General features: G+C 42.2%; 1 protein-coding gene across 1 annotated transcript in view; it reads left to right on the forward strand.

Moving 5' to 3' along the window:
• Positions 1–20,976, forward strand: part of LETM1 (leucine zipper and EF-hand containing transmembrane protein 1) — a 1,101,007-nt gene that overhangs the window by 566,760 nt on the left and 513,271 nt on the right. The window contains exon 6 of the mRNA XM_044062295.1: positions 19,388–19,591. Coding sequence (XP_043918230.1) covers positions 19,388–19,591 — 204 coding nt within the window. The remainder of the gene's footprint in view (positions 1–19,387; positions 19,592–20,976) is intronic.

Here is a 20,976-nt window from a genome sequence, read left to right on the forward strand (position 1 = left end):
AATTACCTTCTGTTTTATGGACTTTGTAAAGAAGCAATTAGTTTCTGTTACAGGTATGTTTGCCTGTTTGGACAGTAATTAATTAACTTTGTTTGTTTCCTACAAGCAAGTAAGATGCTGGTCTGCAGCAATGGGGAGAAAGACTCTTGCATGCTTATTTTGCAAGCTCCTCTGGTTCAGAGAATTCTGGTGAAGGTGAAGTGAGGAAACTCCCAATGTTAAAAGCCCTCTTTTGGCCAAGTCATTTGTTTTTTTTTCTCTTCCTAGAGACAGGTTTGTGTGTGCATCTTCTCCTTATGGATGGCCTAATTTTTCAGCAACGGGGTTGGGTTTTGCATTCTTCCATTCAGTGTGCGCATTGCATCATGGAAGTTAACATTTTGAGTCCTGTTTTTTTTCCTGAGTTTTCTGCTAATGTGCATGTTTGCAGCATGCAAAAACCTAGCTTAGCTTTGTTTAAGTCTTTAAAAAAAATTTATTGAATTATCCCTTGTAACACAGATGTTATATTTATATAAAAGTAAACAAGCCATATTAACAAGTTCGCATGTAAAAACATTATACATTGCAAATGTTCTTCTGTACAATGTAATCAGTCCAGCATTACATAAATTGTTCAATTACTGCCTTTTCTTAAACCTCTTTCGTCCTTCAAAACATTTTCTGCATGTATTGTTCCCACAATTCAGTTTCCATTTTTTTCTATGAAATTTGCTCCAACCCTTTTCTAAAGATCCCACTCCTTGTACTTTTATCAAATTTACAATATTCACTGCCTAAAGTACAGTTGGTTTAGACTTTAATTTCCATTTTCTAGTAGCTGCTTTTTTGTCAGCCACCAGAATTTAACTTAGCAAGGCTTTACTATGTCTAGGCAATTCAAATCCTGTATCCCAGCTCAAAAATCATTTCCTTAGTTTACACTCATTTGCTCACCCAGTATTTCTGACAGAGCACTGTGTAGGGAATTTTTAAAAACTGCCAACTCATTACACTCTGAAAACATATGCTCTTCCATATGCTGTTTCTTTACTGTCACACCTCCAACATTTGCCTTCTACTTGAGGAAAAATTTATTGGAGTTTGCTTGGTGTATAAACCTACCTGTGCAAACACTTGCAAGCAAAAATCCTAAATCTTCTAGACTTCGCTGCATGTTTTGGAGTCCTTCATATGTCCTCCCATTGTTTCTTTGTGAAATGTTTATCTAATCTCTCTTCCCAATCTTTTCTGAGCTCCACTAATTGATTCCTGTAGTTGTCATGCAATATATGTCCTACTAATTATTCCATTTTTAACTGCAGCTTCTGTTCCAGATTGAACTAAAAACTCAGCCAGTGCAGGTCTTTCATATAAGATTCTCTATCCCTTTCTCTTTGCCTGTACAGTGATATCAGTCCCTGTTGGAGAAGGCAATCACTAGACTGCAGACCAAATGTCTTCATGGCCACTTCCCATTCTATTACTTTTTTCATCTCTAATTATTTGTTCCCAGTACCTTGGTTCCTTTGCCAGATTCCAACCCCCTCTTGTCTATTCTCTGTACCCCTAATTACAGTCATTCCTATCAGCAGAATCTCCTTTCTTCATTCCCTTGTTGGCTTAGTTCTTAGTATACCTGCTGCTATTTTATGAATGTGGTATTCTGTATAGCTGTTGTTATTCTCCATAAGGATCTGCATGCAAAATCCTACTCTCTCCGTATTTCTTGAATTTCCCCATATATATTACTATTAACGAAAACAAACTAACATTTATCATGTTTGTGCATTGTATATTACTTATATGTTTTCTTTCTTTTACTCAGTTCTTGCCTTCTCTTAAACCTCACTCTTCCTGTTGAACATTTTTCTGCATATATTGTTTCCACAGATTCCATTCATGTTTTGCTCCTTCTCATTTCTAAAGATCTCACCTCTAGTTGTTTTATCTCATTTACATTATTCAGTACTTCAATTATATTTTCATTAGATTTTGTGTCTGTATTTATAGTGTTTGTTTTCTTTTCGCAGGGCAATAGTGTTAAACTTAGTAAGGATTTACTGTGTGTAGGCGAGTCCGTTCCTGTTTACCAGCTGAAAAGAATAATTTCCTTAGCTACAGCCATTCCATTTGCTCCTCCAACATTTCTGACAGAGTACTCTGTAAGGAAATTTTAAACATCTGCCAACTCATTACAATCCCAAAAAACATGTCCTCAGTCACATCTCTATTTTCCATTACACCTCTAGCATTTGCTTATCTACCCGAGAAAAAATTATCCGAAATCTGCTTGAGCAAATAAAAAAATACCTATAATAACACTTGAAAGCAAAAATCCTAAACCTTCTGGATTTTGCCATATACTTACAAGACATACAGATATCCTCCCATTGTCCCTTTGTAAACTGCCTTTCCAGTCTCTCTTATCTTTTCAAATGTCCTGTGATTGATTTATAGTTATCATGCAATACTTTATATGCCCGACTAATTATTCCTTTTTTAACAGACTCTACTAAAAACTACCAGAGCAGTTTTTTCACGTAGTACTCGCTTACCCCTTTTTCTTTGCCTGTACTGTCTTAATCCCTGGTAGAGATGGCAGTCTTTAACCTGCAATCCAAACTTCTGCTTGGCCTCATCCCACTTTATTACCTTTTTCTCTTTAGTTATTTGCCCCAGTACCTTGGCTCCTTTACCAGCTTTCTGCATTAAATTCCAGTCTTGTCTGTTTTCTATATCAGTACTTGCAGTAATCTGTTTCAGCAAAATCTTCTTTCTCAATTGTTTAGTTTAGTTCTTAGAATACTTTCTGCAGCTTTTGAATATAATAATCTGCATGGTTATTTCCTTAGGGATCTGCATTGAAAATCCTACTGTCTCCTTATTTCTTGAACTTGTCATCTGTCTCTTCATAATTCATTTGCACTTTGAGTTATAACTTTCTGATTGTGTTGTATATACGAGCCTTAACTGTGAAACTCCAAGGTATCCATTCAGATCAGGCAATCCTAAACCATCTTGTTAAATGAGGAAGATCAATATATACACCTTAACTCTTGCCCTCTTCCCCTCCTAAATACATTCCTTCAACTCTTTATCAATTATTGTTGATAACTTCTCCTTTGGTTGATAAAAATATGGCTGCTATAGACATAAAACTAAAGGAACTAAAAGCATTTTCACTGCTTGTATCTTACTGTTTGTATCCATAATCAAGCACTCCCAGTTTTTGTATTATCTTTAGTTTAGTCTCTGACACATCCTTCACCGCACTAACATATTTTTTTTTATCCATACACTAACTTCATCTTATATCCCCATAAATATGGACATTGCTGAACCAATTCATGTACTTTACTGCTGTAGCCTTTGTTTTATCTTTATTAATTGTTTTATCTTTATTAATTGTATGTCCTGAAAAGGATTGAAACGGTCTCAAAATATTCCACAACACTCAAAAGTTCTTTTCTGGACTTAAGTACTATGGTAGTTCTATCCTTGAATTTGTGAGTCCCTTATTTTCTTTGTTAGTGGCTTAAATATGCAGCAGATAAAAGAAAAGAGGACACCTCTCCCTGATTCCTTTGTTCAAACACAGCTTGTCTGAGAGGAACTCTCGCACCTTAATTCTTGCCTCTGACCCTTTATGTATCCCCTTAATTAACCCTTTTATTCTGTCAGGGAATGCAAATGCTTTCATTGCCCTACTTATAAAAAACTGAGGTGACTCTATTACATGCTTTCTCTGCAGCAAGACCCACCAACAGTAGCAGTTATTTTCTTGCATTCTGCTTCCCTTGGATCATCACTGTTCTATTAATGTTGTCAAATGTTTGCTTCCCCTCCACAAAACCACACTGATCCATATCTTATCATTGACACCTTGACATTCTCTTAGCTAGTATATACATAAACACTTTATAGTCATGGTTTAAAATTAAAATGGGGATATATGAAGCTGAATCTGAAGAGTCTTTACCTTCTTTGTGTAGTACAGTCACCATAGTTTTTTCCAAGATGCTGGTGCATCCCTCTCTTTTAAAATATTGTTAAACAAGACCTTGCAGATCTTTAAACTTCCACAGGAATACAGCTGTTCTTTGAGACTTCCCAGTTGATTGATTATACATCACTGTTTTATGTCATTGCTTCCTATATTAGCTGTTAACTGTTAAGCCTCATCTTCCTCTAACCTTGGCATAGTTAAGTCTTTCATGAATATTTACATTTGTTTCTAAATTTGGTACTGTATTTGTAGTAGGTGGGGACAGAATCTCTGATGCAGGAGTTTAGGTGGGAATATAAGTGAATGATTCTATAGGACACATTCTCAGTGGTGTTCCTCATGAGATGGTGAGAGTTTAAATGTGTCTGTGTCATCAGTAAGTGCTTAAATATTGGCTCTGGAGAAGTCCTTGAACACACAGGATTGGAAGGCATCTTAACAGGGTCCTTTCAGAAAAAAGGATGGTACTGTGTCTGATTTGACCAGTAATGGGGTGACTACTGGTGTGGAGCATACTAGTGCTATATTTGTAAGAATAGTCAAGTAGATTTGAGTCCCTAGTAGGGGAGGGAATTTCTGGCTTATAGAGTTAGTGTTGATGTCCTGCAGTCCCCAGCACGAGTTATTGTTTATGAAGTACATTTACCAATTTATGGACTATGAATGTGCTATGTTCAGTAGTCCAGGACTGCTAATGAGTTTAGGTAGGTGCTCTGGACTGTGGAAGATATGGAGGGTGTTCTGTACTTGGAACTGATTTGGTAGCTGGACTTGTTTATAGATAAGCAGAATATGTAGTAGTTCTAGGCTATTTGGATTATTCACAAAATGATGAGATTGCGAATAAATGTAGACACACCCCAATGGAAATATAGGCCATACTCTAGTAGTCTTGGATGTGTAAATTACAATATTCTTAGACTGATAACACTCCTGTTTGTTGTGAATACGACAATAATAGCAGAGTGGCAACAAAAACTGAAAACAGTGATATTTCTGGGTATGCAAAGCTGAGCTAGAACTTGGGTTAAAATTTGATGCAGCTTAATTGAGCAATATAACTGGAATGAAGAACACACGATTAAGGAATGAAGAACATATGATTAATGTGCACCAGGACTGAGGAGGAGAATCTGTACTGTTAATGCGTGCATGGATTTTTAACTAGAATTTATTAGTTACTTGAAACTGCAGAGTTGGGGGGATACAGGTAGAAAACTTAGCTTACTGTATTTACAATTGAATGTGTATTAAAACTAATTGGAAGAAAAAGCAATCGCCAGGAAATGTGTGGTTTTGTGGAGAAGCATTAATTGTGGCAGGAGTGCTATGATGGAAGTGTTTGAAACTGAAATTGAAGGTAGGGAGAGGACAACTCAGGTAATGTTAATAAGCATTTTTTTTTTGTTACAGAAGAGGCTACTTTGAAATGAAAAACAATGGTTCATAGGTTCATAGGAGGTTACTAGGCTAGCGCCTCTAGAGGTTTTACAAGCCTAGCCATGTTAATCCCAAGTATCCCCATTTGCCTTTTTTTTGGGGGGGGGGGGTAGTTAAGAACACATTTATGAACAGAATGGGTCTCTGATCAACATTGGCTACCCCTACCCATGAGGGACAAGGGTCCCACCCCAGGGATGAATTTGCAGTCTCACATCCAGTTGTCTAGGTTGCATTTGAATAGGGTCAGGGAGGAGCTCTGTTTTACATGAATAGGGAGTCTATTCCAGAGAAGCGGCAGTCTCTGGGAGATGTATCTATCTCTCCAGCATGATCTGTTAATGTCACAAGCTAGGTTGAGATCTCTAGAGTGACTGACTCTTGAGCCATTTGACTTGTAGATGTGCAGCTTTTCCATTAGGGCAGGGTTGGAGATTGTCCTATAGGCCAGGCAGAAGTCACCTGTCGGCAGCCTGTAAAATACAGAATAAATTGAATGGGCTTTCAGCTTGTTCACGTAGGTCATGGTTTGGAGTTCCTGTAGTTTCTTGGTGAGAAACCTCTGAGGTCTCTCTATCTGCTGCAGGTGTCTGGTGAGATGCATGCAAAAGGGTGCATTATACTGTGCTAGTGGTCTGATGAGAGTCGAGTACAATGGAGTTATAAAATTCCTGGACCTGGATGCTGCCCCCTTGTTTATGAGATGCAGTATGTAGAAGGCTTTCCTTACTATTGTGGAAACTTGGTTGTCAAAGTTCAGATTGCTCTCAACCTGTGTTCACAAGTTTCGCACCACTGAGTTGGAACTCAGGAGATGCTGTTGATATTATAATTTGTAGGGAATTCCATTTTACCAAAGGGAATAATAATGCATTTTTTTTGCATTTAGTTTTTTACCATATCTTTGGCGCCAATCATTTGTTTGTGTTAGCCCTTCTTGTAATACGTTGACATCGTTGGGGGACTCAGTGATTGCTCACAGTTTGCAGTCATCTACTTTGGCCTGATCTTCTGAGAAATAAATGCCAAACAGTAAGGGGCCTAGCACAAACCCCTGTGGTACTCCACTGGTGATGGGTCTACTGGTAGAGGTGGAGTCGCCAATTTTGATAGCGTGTGTTCTGTTGGTGAGCTGGTTGGCTGGGTCTACTTTAGAATGACGAAAAATTAAAATATCGAGCCACTCACATGAGCGAAAAATCAGGAATTTGATATTTAGTTTTTTGGATCGCAATACAGTGAAGATCGGAATATTTGCCCTTTCCTCACTAGTGCGATCTTGGAGTAATATATATTTAGCGAGGGGTGTGGGGGGTGTAGGGTTGCCAGATTTCCAGCCCCCCAGGTAGGGACAAAAAAAAAAAAGAAGGTCTCTCACGGCAAGTGAAGACCAGGAAAAAAAAAAAATGTCCACATTAAAGAACTGAGCTCGCTCAGTAGCTCTGCACTAAACACGGAGCTTCTCGTGTTTAATGCATTGCAGTTCTGCATTCAACACAAGTAGCTCCGTGTTTAGCGATTTTTGATTGGCCCGTATACCAGCATATGGGCCAATCAAAAATCGCTAAACAAGGAGCTTCTCGTGTTTAATGCGGAACACAAGAAGCTCCGTGTTTAGCAGTTTTTGATTGGCCCGTATGCCAGGTATAAGGGATAATCAAAAAAAAAAAAAAAAAGACAAAGCGGAGGCTGGCCGGGATTTAAACCAGCAGTGCGGGACTCTGGATCAGGCTGCTGATCTCGGGACAGTCCCGCCCAAGTAGGGACGTCTGGCAACCCTGGGGGGGGGTGCAGCCCCCCACATTAACAATTTCATGTTTCTGATTTTTTGCTCATGTGAGCGCTCAATATTTAAATTTTTCGTTGTTGTACTATAGACCCGGTTGGCTACCCATCTGATAACGTAAGGATTAATCCCTATCTGGGAGAGTTTCTCAATGATGCCAGAGTGGGGATTGGGTCAAAAGCCTTGGCAGGGTCAAGATAGGCTGTGTGCACTGTCTTACCTTCATCCATGGCTTTGGTAACATTCTCAAAGAAGTCTACCAGGTTTAATAAACGTGATCTACCCTTAACAAAGCCAAACTGAGTTGGGTCCATCATTTGGAAGTTGCCTATGTCCTTGTTGATAAGGTCCATGATAATTCTTTTTATGGCCTTACAGATGAGGCTGGTTAGACTTATGGGTCTGTAGTTCCCATGGTCAGTTGATGGCTCCCCTTTGTGCAGGGGGATTACTGTTGCTGTTCTCCATTTTGCAGGCACTTAGCCAGTTCTCAGGCTGTGATTAAAGAGTACACCAAGTGGGTCTGCTAGGTTTTGCTTTAGATTGTTTAGTAAACAGCCTGGAATACTATCTGGTGCCATTGAGGCCTTGTTTTTGCCTTGGCGAGTGCAGAGATGACCTGTTCTCTAGAGATACTAGGTAGAGGACTGGTGTCAGGTATGTTTTGGGATATGGTAGGTGGAGATAGGGGGCTGAAGTTTGCACTGAATCTGTAAGTTAGCAGGTTGGTGATGTCTTCCTGTGTAGTGAGTGATCCCATCTACAACCAGTTCGGCACATAGCTGGGCATTCCCTTTTAGACTTTTGATGTAGTTAAAGAATGCCTTATGATTATCCTTGGCTAGGAATGCGATTTTAGTGTCATAACTTGCTTTAGAAGATTTTACAAGTTTTTTGATTTTCCTGTTTAGGCTTAGGAGGGAACTCTTCCTCTGAAGAATGATATCCCTCTTGCTTTTGGATAACCTGTTTATACTTGAAGTCCACCAAGTTAGCTTATTTTTATGGGAAGACCTGATTTTGATCCGGTCAGGTACAGCAGAGTTTATGCAGTCGCTTAAGTGTTTGTACAGGGCATATGCATACACTTTTGCAGAGTGATCATTGGTGTCTGCAATTGTGGGTGGTATGAAGCTTTTTTTATACCATCTCTTAGTACTCTGTAGTTAACTTTGGTGAATTGTTTTATAATTTTCTGTTTCTGTGAGGGTGTCTGTTCCAGTAGTTAGTTCAGGCGAGACTGGTTTGTGATCTGACCTAATCAGGGAGGGCTTAAGTACAACGACCTCCCATGTCAGTGAGTACTATGTCCAGAATATTAGAGCCCCTAGTGGGAGTGCAGACTATCAGTTTCAGAGGATTTGTGTTAATGTCCAGGAACCTCTGGGCGAGCATGTTTTTGCTTGTTTATGTCCTCCAGTTTGTGGAAGGATCGTTGAAATCTCCCATGACTAAGCTGTTGGGCTGTATGGTGAGGGATTCCAGTAAATCGAGGTACGCAGTGTGCTTATCCTGGTTCATCATGGGGGATCTATAGCTAGAAATTATGTGGTATGGTACTTTCCCAATAGTTAAGTGGACATGGAGGAGTTTGAGATAGTCATGCTGTTTAATCAGTCTCAAAGTGTATTTAGTTTTAATGAAGATGGACACACTTCCACCTTTGGTTTCCTCATGCTCATTTTGAGGTATGAATGTGTGGAAAGCATTGTAGCCTTGCATGGCCAGGGTGCTATCAGCAACCTTGAACCATCAGTTGGGAGGATGGCCTAATGGTTAAGGTGTTTGCCTTACAAACACAAGGTGCAGGGTTTGAGTCTCACAAGGGATAATTGGCTAGGCTTGCAATGGCTCGCAAGGGCAGTTAGCCTACTACTAACCTATGAACCTATGTCTTGGTAACTATACAGATGTCAGCATCCTCCAAGGCGAGGAGTGCTTCAAGGGAGTGGAGTTTTGTGTTTGAACTGCTACCATTAATCAGTACAACCTTGAGTTTGTCCCCATTAGATTTTGTTAGATTGGAAAATGTGTTGTTTTGACACTGCCTAAAAAAGGCACTATGGGTAGGGCAAGGGCCTTTACCAGTATCGGAAAGCCTAGGGAGGGACAGGTGCAGACCATCTCTAGCAAAGCAGTGAGGTCTGTCTACCATAACTTCCCAGGCTGACAGATAATGGATACCTGAAGCTGAACTAATTGTTGAAGTCCAATCATTTTTTGTTTATATTGTGGCATCATCTTGGGTGAGAGTAGGATACTGCTTTGGACTGGGGACATTCCTGTCTGGGACGCGTAATCAGAAAGTTCCACCATGTCTCTTTATATAGTCCAGAGAGGTACGTCTCAAGTCATTCACCCCAACATGGATTTTGACAGAGTTGTAGTGGTACTTGTTGTTGAGTGACTCGAGTGCATGCGTGATTTGTTGGATCCTGGCACCTGACAGGCAGCTGACTGTGACCTATTTGTCCAATCTGGTGAAGGGAACATCTGTGTCTCACACTATGGAGTCACCTATGACCAAGACATTTGATGTGTTTTGCCTTAGGGGCATATTTGTTGAGACACAGATGTCTGTCTTGATGTATGTAGTGGTTTCTTTATGCTTAGTGGTGAGTGTGTGTGATGTGCATTTAAGGAGGGCTCTGTTCTTTTGGTAGATTTTTAGTGACTACCTCCGCATATGTGGTTTATGTATCATGACCTTAATTTGTGAGATAGCTGAGGTTTGCATGAGAGGTGAAGTGTGTGTGCCGACAACCATTTTAATGTCTAGTTTGTTTTTCCGTGAGAGAATTGACTCCAGTTCCACAATGTATTTGCATCTCTCTCATAGGGTGTTAGTTTACTTTAGGAGTAAATAGTTGTCAGTATACATGAAGCAATAGCTACATCATCTCATGATGTAGATATCAGCCAAGCTGGCAGGAGAAATGATCGCAAACTGCCCATCCATTGTGGTAGGATTTTTCTGAATGTGGTATTTGTGAAGGAAGTGGGCTAGCTGGATTTAGTCGCAAATATGAAGCAGCATTTCAGTTAAATACAGTTAAAGTACAATGCTGGCTTAAAATATACTTACTTTTCATCTTTTTTTCAGTGGATGCTTTGGATTTAAGTGCAGATGCATTCCAGACCTCTGGCTCAAGTTGCAAAATGTTGAGCAGCTTTGTTAAACTGCATGCAAACCTTCACAAACACAAGGCTTATATGCAGGCAAATTTAAACAGGGTTAACACAACTGCCAATGGGAAAGCCCCAAACTGAGCCTTTCTCCAGCAAATCCCCAACTCAGATGGGTCCTAGGCTACATACTTCTGCCACAGGGGTGGAGGGGAGGCCCTCTTAATGTAAGATGGCTGGTTTAAGAGCACATTGATACCAGTCTAGATTCAGCAGGTCTGAATCTAGCATATGCTGTATAAGGCAATGAAACACAATTTCAAAGTGCAGAGTAAAAAGCAGTCAGAAGCAGCAAAATGAAGCAGCAATTCAATTAAATACAGTTAAAGTGCGGTGCTGGCTTAAATATACTTATTTTTCATTTTTTTTAGTGGATGACTTGGATTTCAGGGCAGCTGCACTCCAGACCTCTGGCTAAAGTTGCCAAACGTTGAGGAGCTCTGGTAAACTGAGTGTAAACAGGAGGCTTGTATACAGGCACATTTAAACAGTTTTAACACAACTACCAATGGGAAAACCCCAGACTGAGCCTTTCTCCAGAAATCTCCAACTCAGATGGGTTTTGAGCTACACACTTATGCCTTAGGGGTGGAGGGAGGCCCTCTTAATGTAAGATGGCTAGTTTAAGAGCACATTGATACCAAACAGTCTAGATTCAGGTCTGAATCTAGCATATGCTACATAAGGCAATGAAACACAATTTCAAAGTGCAGAGTAAAAAGCAGTCAAACAGCAAAAAGTAATCAGTAATTCAGTTAGAGTTAACAAAGTGCAGTGCTGGCTTAAAATATGATGTTAAGTTGTCTATATCGCCTTTATTCTTGCTGGTTGGGTTTGGAGCCGATCCTCGGCTCCGACTCGGCCATCTACTAAAGCTCGAGAGCTATTTACTGGTTCGAGGCCTCCCCTTATCCCACAATGCTTGGTGCTAGATGCCCAGATCTCGTTTGCCGCTTCAGCTACGAGGTTGCGCTTTTACTGGCTCAGGTCGTATTAATCCTTTTTTTTGTATTACTAGCTAATATTTACCTTGTATTTTTCCTAGATATAGATTGTCTTTCCCTTGTAGTGTAGTTAGACTGTGTATCTCCTAGTTTGTCCCACTAAGGAAACTCATTTTCTGTTAGAGAGTTTCTACCCTCCCCCCCCTTTGTTTCTCTCTATTAGTGGCCAACCCCACCCTTGTACCTATAGGAGTAGTGTTTAGCCTTGTAGTATTTGTATATTTTTATTAAGTGTGTGTGGTAGTTTTTGTGGTCATTATTGTTAGCTTAACTAATGCGGGTGTGTTTTTGTGTGCCTTGTTTAAGCACTAGTTTAATTTTTCTCTCTTTAGTATCCCTGGGCCAGTATGTCCAAGGATACTAAAGTTTCAGGCTTCAAGAAGTGTGACTCGTGCTGTCAGAACATGTCTCTGACAGACGGTCACACTTCTTGTGTTTATTGCTTGGGTTCCCTACACCTGCAGGACTCCTGCTCGGTCTGTCATGTCTTCAGCCCGAGAGTCCTGCAGGAGCGTAGGAACAAGCTTATTTTGAGAGGCTTACTTAAGCCAGATGGATCCCCGGTGAAGCCTCAGTCGGGGAAATCCTCAAAGCCCGCCAAGCCGTCGGCTCCCAGTTCGGAGCCGTCGCTGGGTGGAGCATCTACCTCCTCTTCAGCTCCGGCTGGAGCCGACATCCCTAGACCTCAATCTGCTCCAACTTTAGTGTCGGGACCGTCGTTGGGCAGAAAACATTCTAGGTCCCCTTCCCTAGAATCAGTTCGTTCAGCTCCGAGGTCACCGTTGCTTCAGTCAGAAAGAAGCCATAGGTCTCACTCCTCTCTGTCTTCCAGGTTATCCGATCATGACTTGGAGAGGGTGGTCAGTAGACTCCTTAAATCGCAGGCCCTGGCCAAAATGTTAACCAGCCCTTCTCAACAGACTGTGGCTGTCCCGGTGTCTTCAGCAGTTCCTCCTCCGACTCCCTTTTTGTGTTCAGAGCCGGAGCTGGTTGGGGCTCGAATCTTGGAAACGTCGGAGAAGATAGCACATCTTTCGGCTCCTTTGTCGGCTCCGATCTCTTCATTGGTTCCTTCCTCAGAGGGATCTCTGCGCCTGGACTCCCTCGTTGGCTCCAAGGGGGCGAGTGACATCGGACCCTTGTCTGACCCCGTTCTCCCTCTCGGGGCTTCGGCCCAGGTGAGCTTGGCCCCGACATCGGCCTCTGAGCCGTCCCTCTCTGTGCCGGGAGGGGTTCACGTCTCTTCGGAGCAGGGACCCTCTGCTCTGCCTGATAGGGACGCCTTCGAGGTCATGAGGAGTGTGCTGACTCCTGAGTCGGCTCCTCGATCGGCCCCTTTGGCTCTTTCCCCCGTGGTGCCTGCATCAGTCTCTGTCCACCCTCCTGACCCCAAGCGTGGAGAACCGACGCTCCAGGTCACCCCATTGGGCGTATCTTCCTCTTCCGAGGCCTCCCCTGATCATTCAGAGGAGCCCCCTCGTTAGAGAAAATGTAAGAGGAAACATGTCGACTCCCCCCGAGTCAGTCACATCTGATACCGACTTGGGGGATTCAGAAGGGTCCCCAAGATCCCCCTCTGAGGATGTCTCTTTTTCAGACATCCTAGAGATCCTAAAGCAGAGGGGGAACTGGACTGCCCTTAACCCTTCCGAGGATGAGTCGGTATACTTGGACGCGTTTGGTTCTCGCCCTTCCACCTCCTGGGTGTTTCCACCCTTCGACCCGCTCATGGAAGTAGTGGCTTGAAGGGCGTGGTCAGCCCCGGACACATTGGAACCAATTCCCCGCAGGCCAACTAAGTTCATTACAGCCCCACCCAACAAACAATTTTTGACAAAAGGTGTTCCCGTTGATGCCATATTGGTAGCAGCAGCCACTAAGGAGGAGTTGGCTGACCCTTCGGTGCCTGTCTATCCACCTAATAAACAGTCTAGGACAATGGACAGGTATGGGAAGTGGATGTTTTTCTCAGAGACCTTTTCCATGCGATCGCTGAATTATCTATGCCATTTCACCCGCCTTCAGAGGGATCTTCTCAAGGATCTGGGTGATACCCTTCAGGATCCATCAGCTGCGGGGGCTCAGGATAAGATTAACTCCCAGCTGGCGACCCTTAACTCTATCGTCAATTCCTCCATGCGGCTCATTTCTTATGCAGTCGATGGGGCGAGTAGGGCCGCAGGTACAGGCGTGGCTTTGAGAAGACATGCCTGGATGCGGTTATGTAAGTTTGCTGACCCCTTTAAGGCGTCCTTCACCAATACCCCTTTCGATGGTTCGGCTCTGTTTGGACCACAGATGAAGGATACCCTTACCAGGTGTGAGCAGAAAGGCAAGACCCTCTCTGCCGTGGGAGTCTGTTTTTCTACTCCCTCTAGACCATACCCTAAGGGTCAGAAAAGTGGGAAAATGTGGTTTTGGAAACCTCAGGGAATCGTGCCTGACACACGTGGCGAGTTTCCTTCCAGGGGCAGGGGAGGGAACAGTAATAGATGGCGCCCGAGGGGCAGAGGGGGTCCGCAAAATCAGGGTAGCAGAGAATCTTTCTCTGACAAACCCTTTTCAGCACCCCTGAGGGGCTGCCCGACTGTCCACCTTCGGAGGCAGTCGGGGGAAGATTGTCACTGTACCCAGAAGCCTGGCAACTCCTCACACAAGACAAATGGGTACGGTCCATCATATCCGAGGGTTACAGTATCCCCTTTGTCCACACCCCTGTACAAACAGCCAAGTCCCTTTCAGATGTTCCACCCGGTCTAAGGGAACAAGCAGTGCCCGAAATTTCAAAACTGCTAGAAAAAAGGGCCATCCAGCCAGTCCCAACAGACCAGCAAGGATCCGGAATTTACTCCAAGTTCTTTTTGGTACCAAAAAAGACAGGGGACTGGAGACCCATTTTGGATCTCAGCATGTTAAACAAATCTGTTCAAAGAACAAAGTTCCGGATGTTCACGCTTCAGTCCATTCTACCCTTTTTGGGTCAGGACAGTTGGATGTGCTCCATTCACCTTCAGGATGCGTAATACCATATCAAAATGGACAGGCACTCCAGAAGGTTTCTCCGCTTCCGGCTGGGAGCCAGTCACTATCAATTCAGAGCCCTGCCCTTTGGTCTCACCACAGCCCCCAGGGTGTTCACCAAATGCATGACAGTGATTACGGATCACCTGAGACGGCGAGGATTCCAGGTGTTTCCATATCTAGATGACTGGCTCCTTACTGCTTCCACCAGGCATCAGCTACTGCGAGCCAGGGATTATACCATCCAAACTTGCTCCGAGCTAGGTATCTCAATAAATTTCGAAAAGTCTGCATTGTCGCTTTGTCAGTCTAACCTTTATAGGCGCAAGATTAAACACAAAAGAGCTGTCTGCAAAACTTCCTTTAGACAGAGTGACAGACATTCGCCGACATATGCAGGTCTTACTGCAGTGCAAGAGGATTCAGGCCAGATTTGTACTAAAAACTTTCGGTCTCATGGCAGCAGCAATCATACTAGTTCCCCTGGCTCGTTTTCACATGCGGATTCTTCAGTGGATGCTCTTTACCCAGTGGTCTTTTCAACAACTTCCGATGTCTCTCAACATAATAATCACTCAATCATGTAAAGACCACCTGGCTTGGTGGATGGTCTCCCCTCTAGTACTCCAGGGCAGACCGTTTGTTCTTCCTCCTCCTGTTGCCACGGTGACCATGGATGCCTCCCTGATCAGGTGGGGGGCATTTTCAGGGCAGGACTGTCCAGGGCACTTGGCAACCTCTAGAGTACCACCTGCACATAAACGTCTTGGAGATGAGAGCGATGCTTTTAGCGTTGCAAGCTCTTCAGGACTCTCTACCCACCGGGACTATTGCAATTCAAACAGACAATATGTCTGTAGTGTGGTACATCAGCAAGCAGGGCGGAACCAAGTCCTATCCCTTATGTCGAGAAGCACTCAGACTCTGGCAGTGGGCGATCTCCTCTCAACGGTTTCTGATAGCAACGCACATCCCCGGGAAGTCCAACGTCATAGCGGACAGGCTAAGCAGAGCTGTTCTCATGCCTCACGAGTGGTCTCAATCATTCAGTAGAGGACAAAATTTTCCGCAGATGGGGCCAACCTTGCTGTGACCTTTTCGCAGCTCCTCTCAACAGCAAGTGCGACGATTTCTTCACTCTCTTCCCCCTCCCTGGCCACTCCACCAGAGACGCTCTAGTTTACAATTGGCCCCGGAGTCTTCTGTATGCATTTCCACCTTTTCCCCTAATTCCCAAACTAATTCAGAAGGCGACCGCATTGGGATCCAGGATGATCCTCATTGCCCCTTACTGGCCTCGACAAATTTGGTTCCCATTCCTGCATCGTCATCTGCTGGAGCAGCCTTGGAATCTGGACCCAGTGCCAGACCTCTTGGTCCATCAGTTGGGTGGGCTGCACCAATCCCTTCAGTCTCTTAACCTCACAGCTTGGTTGCTCCACTTCCAACCTTAGCCAGGCTTCCACATATTTCTCAGCCAGTGCATGAAATGATCCTATCTTCGCACAAATCTACCACCAGGAAGACTTATGCTAGTAAGTGGAAACGTTTCTCTTTCTGGGCAGAGGCTAGGAATATAGACCCCTTTACAGCCCCTGTCTATCACATTCTAGATTTTTTAGCAGAACTTTTTCAAGCTGGTTCCTCGTCTGCCACCATTAGGGTCCAATTAGCTGCTATCGCAAATTTCCACGCTGGCCTGTCAGAAACCAGCATCATGTCCCACAAACTTTGCAAGGCCTTTCTTAAAGGGACTATTTTGCTTAGGCCCCCGGTCAGAGATCCCCCGCCTCCGTGGGATTTAAACTTGATATTAGCATCCTTGATTCTCCCTCCTTTTGAACCTGCGGCTTCCTGTTCCTTAAAATTACTCTCCTGGAAAACTCTCTTTTTAGTAGCCATCACCTCAGCTAGGAGAGTTTCGGAACTTCATGCCCTCTGTATTCGTCCTCCTTACCTTGTGTTTCACAAGGATAGAGTTTCACTCAGGACTAATCCTTCTTTTCTGCCCAAGATACCTTCTGAAATAAACCTGAATGAGGCTATTGATCTACCTGTCCTTTTTCCTAATTATTCGAACAAAGCTGAACAAAAGTTACACCAATTGGACGTTCATAGGCAATTATGTTTTTATTTGGATAGGACTAAGCAAACAAGAAAATCAGACCAACTCTTCCTGTCCTATGCTGAGGGCAAACAGGGCCTGCCAGTTTCTAAAGTAACCTTATCCAGGTGGTTGTCCTCTATTATTACCTTGATTTATCAGCTGAGACATAAAGGTCATTCCACCAGAGCTTTAGCTACTTCAGTAGCTTTTCAAGCTAGACTACCAATGGAATATATTTGTGCTGCAGCCACATGGGCCACTCCTCATACCTTCATTTCACATTATAAGTTGGATATGGCCTCTAGGAGTAGAGCTGATTTTGGTTCCACTGTGCTCAAGAGTCTGTTCCGATGAGCCACCCAGGACTAAGGTGCTAGGGACGCTGTCCCAACCAGCAAGAATGAAGGCGAGATAGACAACTTAACATTAAGAAGTTATGTACCTACCATAACGTTCCATGTTAGTTGTCTTCTTCTCGCCTTCTTTCTTGCGTCCCACCCTCCATCCCCCTAGCCTGGACAGACCGAAAAGAGTCCCTTTTTAGGCCTTCTTCCACTGGCTGAGTCTTATCTGGGTTACGTCCTCCTCTGTTTTAGTACTGTAGGTAAACCTTGTAGTTTGGACAGGTGTCCTTAAAATTTTTTTCTATGGTGTCAGCTCTGCCAAATGAGATCTGGGTATCTAGTGCCAAGCATTGTGGGTAAGGGGAGGCCTTGAGCCAGTAAATAGTTCTCGAGCTTTAGTAGATGGCTGAGTCGGAGCCAAGGATCAGCTCCGAACATAACCAGCAAGAAGGAAGGCGAGAAGAAGACAACTAACATGGAACGTTATGGTAGGTACATAACTTCTTAATTATTTTTCAGTGTTTTTAGTGGATGACTTTGATTTCAATGCAGATACACTCCAGACCTCTGGCTAAAGTTGCCAAACATTGAGGAGCTCTGGTAAACTGAGCACAAACAGAAGGCTTGTATACAGGCAAATTTAAATAGTTTTAACACAACTACCAATGGGAAAACCCCAAACTGAGCTTTTCTCCAGCAATCCCAAACTCAGGTAGGTCCTGAGCTACACATCTCTGTCACAAGGGTACAGGGAGACCCTCTTAATGCAAGATGGCTGGTCTAAGAGCACAGTGATACCAAACAGTCTAGATGCAGCAGATCTAATCTAGCCTATGCTGTGTTAGGCAAGGAAACACAAATTCTAGATGGGAAGGAGTAAGGAAGATTCACTTAAAGGTCAAAGTGAGAGGGCTTATTAGTATACTAATAGATGACTTGCAGTGGTACCACCCTTTGCACAAACTGGCAGCAGTTTGAGCAGCTGTGAACAGTGGGAGACTATGGAGAGCATTTCCTTGTAGAGGATTTTAAACTGGAAAGCTTTGCTTATATGTAAGCACGATGTGCAAATATGAGGCTTTTATATGAGCAGGATGAAAGACTTTGATAAAGTTAAACCCTCAGGCCAATCAGATAAAAACACAAAAAACTATCATCCAGTAGTCCCACCTTGAATAGGCTGAATTTAGCTCTCTGCTCCCACCAGAGTGCAAATGAACCCTTCCAATGTAGAGCAAAGTGGCTTTGAGCTCAAGTCAAGTAACAAGTGCTATACAGCAGAAGTAAGAATTCCTGCAGTATCAAGAATCCTTGGAAATAAGTTCACTAACCCCCTAAGAAATGTTCACAAGACACAAGAACTTTGCAAAACGTAGAAATGTTTTGGCATACTCACTCAGAACAGCTTTTGCAGTGTCAGAGGAGGTTAGGGAATATCAGAATATTTTTTAAAACAACCTAAGAGGAGTACAGTAACAAACAGTTTCTTTAACAAGTGCAAGCTGAAAAGCAGTGATAAATTCAACCAAATAAATAAATGTAGCAAAGGACTGTTATGAAACAGTTAGAGAAAATACAGGAAAATATACTTGTACCAACTTTGTAGGCCATATGATTTTAGAAGCAATCCATATCTTGTAATCACAAGTGTCTAAGTCAGGCACAAGGAAGCTCTGAATAAATTAGTGTATTTTAAAAATGCACTGGATCGCTCGTAAAGAAGTTCTAGTAGGTGTTTGAAGAAGTAGGATGCTAATTAACAGAGAACTGCATTATATTCATTAGGTAAGAAAATGGGCAGAGTACGTGTGCCAAGAAGTCTCTGACATTTCTGTTTTCCAGTAAATGTCAGACCAATAAAATGCACCTTATCCAGGTATAATGTAAATGTGCAGAAGTTCTGTAATAAACGGGACAAAAGCGCTCAACTTATTCTGGCCCCAGTGTTTTTGCTTGGTTTTCAAGTAAATGTGCAATATGCCTGTTTTCTAAGTGAGCTTTTTTTATTTAAAGGCCTTGTGACTAGATGATTTAGTTGCTTGTTTTCATTGGTACTTTTGCTATAAACTGTCTGTATTTTGTATGGTAAGCAGCTGGTATGTGTGCATCAGTACTCATATGCTTGATCACATTTAGCTTTCTTTGATACAACTAGACACTACTTTCAGGGACTCTGTTTGCATTGAAGGGACATTTTTATAGTATGCAAAAAATACACAAACAGGAGAGACAATGTAAGTTCTTAGGAATGATAAATGAAATGGCAATGAAAACAAAAAAAAAGCATTCTAAAAGTTAGAGTATGAAGATATTTCCAGATTATGAGATGGGTAGAACAGATGGATTGCTGTAAATAAGAGACATAAATGCTTCATATTTGCAGAATTTAACAACTGAATTGTAATATTATAGCAGCAAAACTATTATGCATATTGATTAGTGTCTTAGTTGACAAGTTACAGTATGCTGCAGTGGTTATTCTATTTCTTTTTTTTTACTTTCTGTTGATAGATTCGAGAGACTGGTGAGAGGCCTAGTAATGAAGAGATTTTGCGTTTTTCCAAATTGTTTGAAGATGAGCTAACACTAGATAATCTAACAAGGCCTCAGCTAGTAGCCCTGTGCAAACTTCTGGAACTGCACACGGTGGGAACCAACAATTTCTTGAGATTTCAGATCATCATGAAGCTAAGATCACTTCATACAGATGACAAAGTAAGTAATTTTAGAAGATGTTGTTTTAAGAACCTTTGAAATAAAACATTTTCAATATTGTTTCTTAGCATCAAACATGTCATTTGGATTTCCATAGTTCAAAGGAAAAAAGAAGCTGGACTGAGAATATAAGTTCACCTTTTATTAAGACATGATTATTGGAAGAGTAGCAGCAGTGTAAGCTCAAGTATAAAAAGGTCACACAGATAAACCATTCAGTAACAACTGCAAGAAAGACCAAGCCAAGCTTAGAGTCTTCACTCTGTAATACCTTAAACTTCCTGTAGCGGTGGTCCGTGTCCATGGGATATACACAAATGATCTCTTAAGGACTTAAAAGTTAAAAGTCGTGGGCATTTAGAAGTCATGTAGCTGAAACACTGTTTACGTCTTTATGGGTACATTTAGACCAGTAATGTTAAACCTTACAGAAGCAGCAATCCAGTATGTGAGGATGTTAGAGAAAGGGGTATTCCTAGACAAAGTACTCACTCTGCAGACTACTGCAGAAGTTGTAGGTAAGAGCCCAACCAGATTCAAAGACAGATACATAGGTGGACAACAGAAGCTACACGTTACAGTGCGCCAAGCAAGCAGTTGATGCCTATTACAATAACTTACACCACACCAATGTTAATGCAGTTGTATTTTACACCATCAGGTACACTGTACATATGTAGGCCATGTCATTCAGTGTAGTGTGCATACTTAAATATAAGTCACTCTCATGGATAAATTGAGAGACAAAAAAAAAAATCCAGATGATTGCTCCTAGTCTAAGCCTCTGAGCAGCTGAGAGATAGCAAGGCATGGCAGTCATTAAAACATAAAAATAATTTTTTTTCCCACTAAGTGGTTTGTTTTAATGATTGTCATATTGCAAACCTACAGTAATTTACTGCAAGCAGGTGCATGAAACAGTAGCCTGTAAGCTTGCCATTGTACCAGTAGAGATCTCCACCATTCATCTATTAAACTGCATACAGTTAAGTGAAGAGTGAGTAGAGAATGACAGTTATTAAAACAAAATGCATCTTTTAATGACTATCATGCTGCACAACTGTTATAAGGTAGTCTAAGCAACTGCATAAAACAACAGCTTTTGAAAACAGTATTGTTCTAGTAGTGATCTGCACCCCTTCTGTTAAAACTGCATGCATGAAGTGATGAATTAGTAATGCGTGACAGTCATTAAAACATAAAAATAATATTGTTTCACTTGGTACTTGTTTAATGGTTGTTATGCTGCAGAAATATTAGAGCACGTGGAATCATGCTGATTATGGTCTAGAAATCAACAGAAAGATGAGCAAGTTTTAGAGATGATCATAACACTTATCAAAAATGCTTAACTTTTGCTGTAACCCTTTTAAATCTCTTATAAT

This window comes from Protopterus annectens, chromosome 2.part1, assembly GCF_019279795.1.
Source record: "Protopterus annectens isolate FY-2018-M chromosome 2.part1, PAN1.0, whole genome shotgun sequence".
In the NCBI taxonomy this organism is placed as follows: domain Eukaryota; kingdom Metazoa; phylum Chordata; order Ceratodontiformes; family Protopteridae; genus Protopterus; species Protopterus annectens.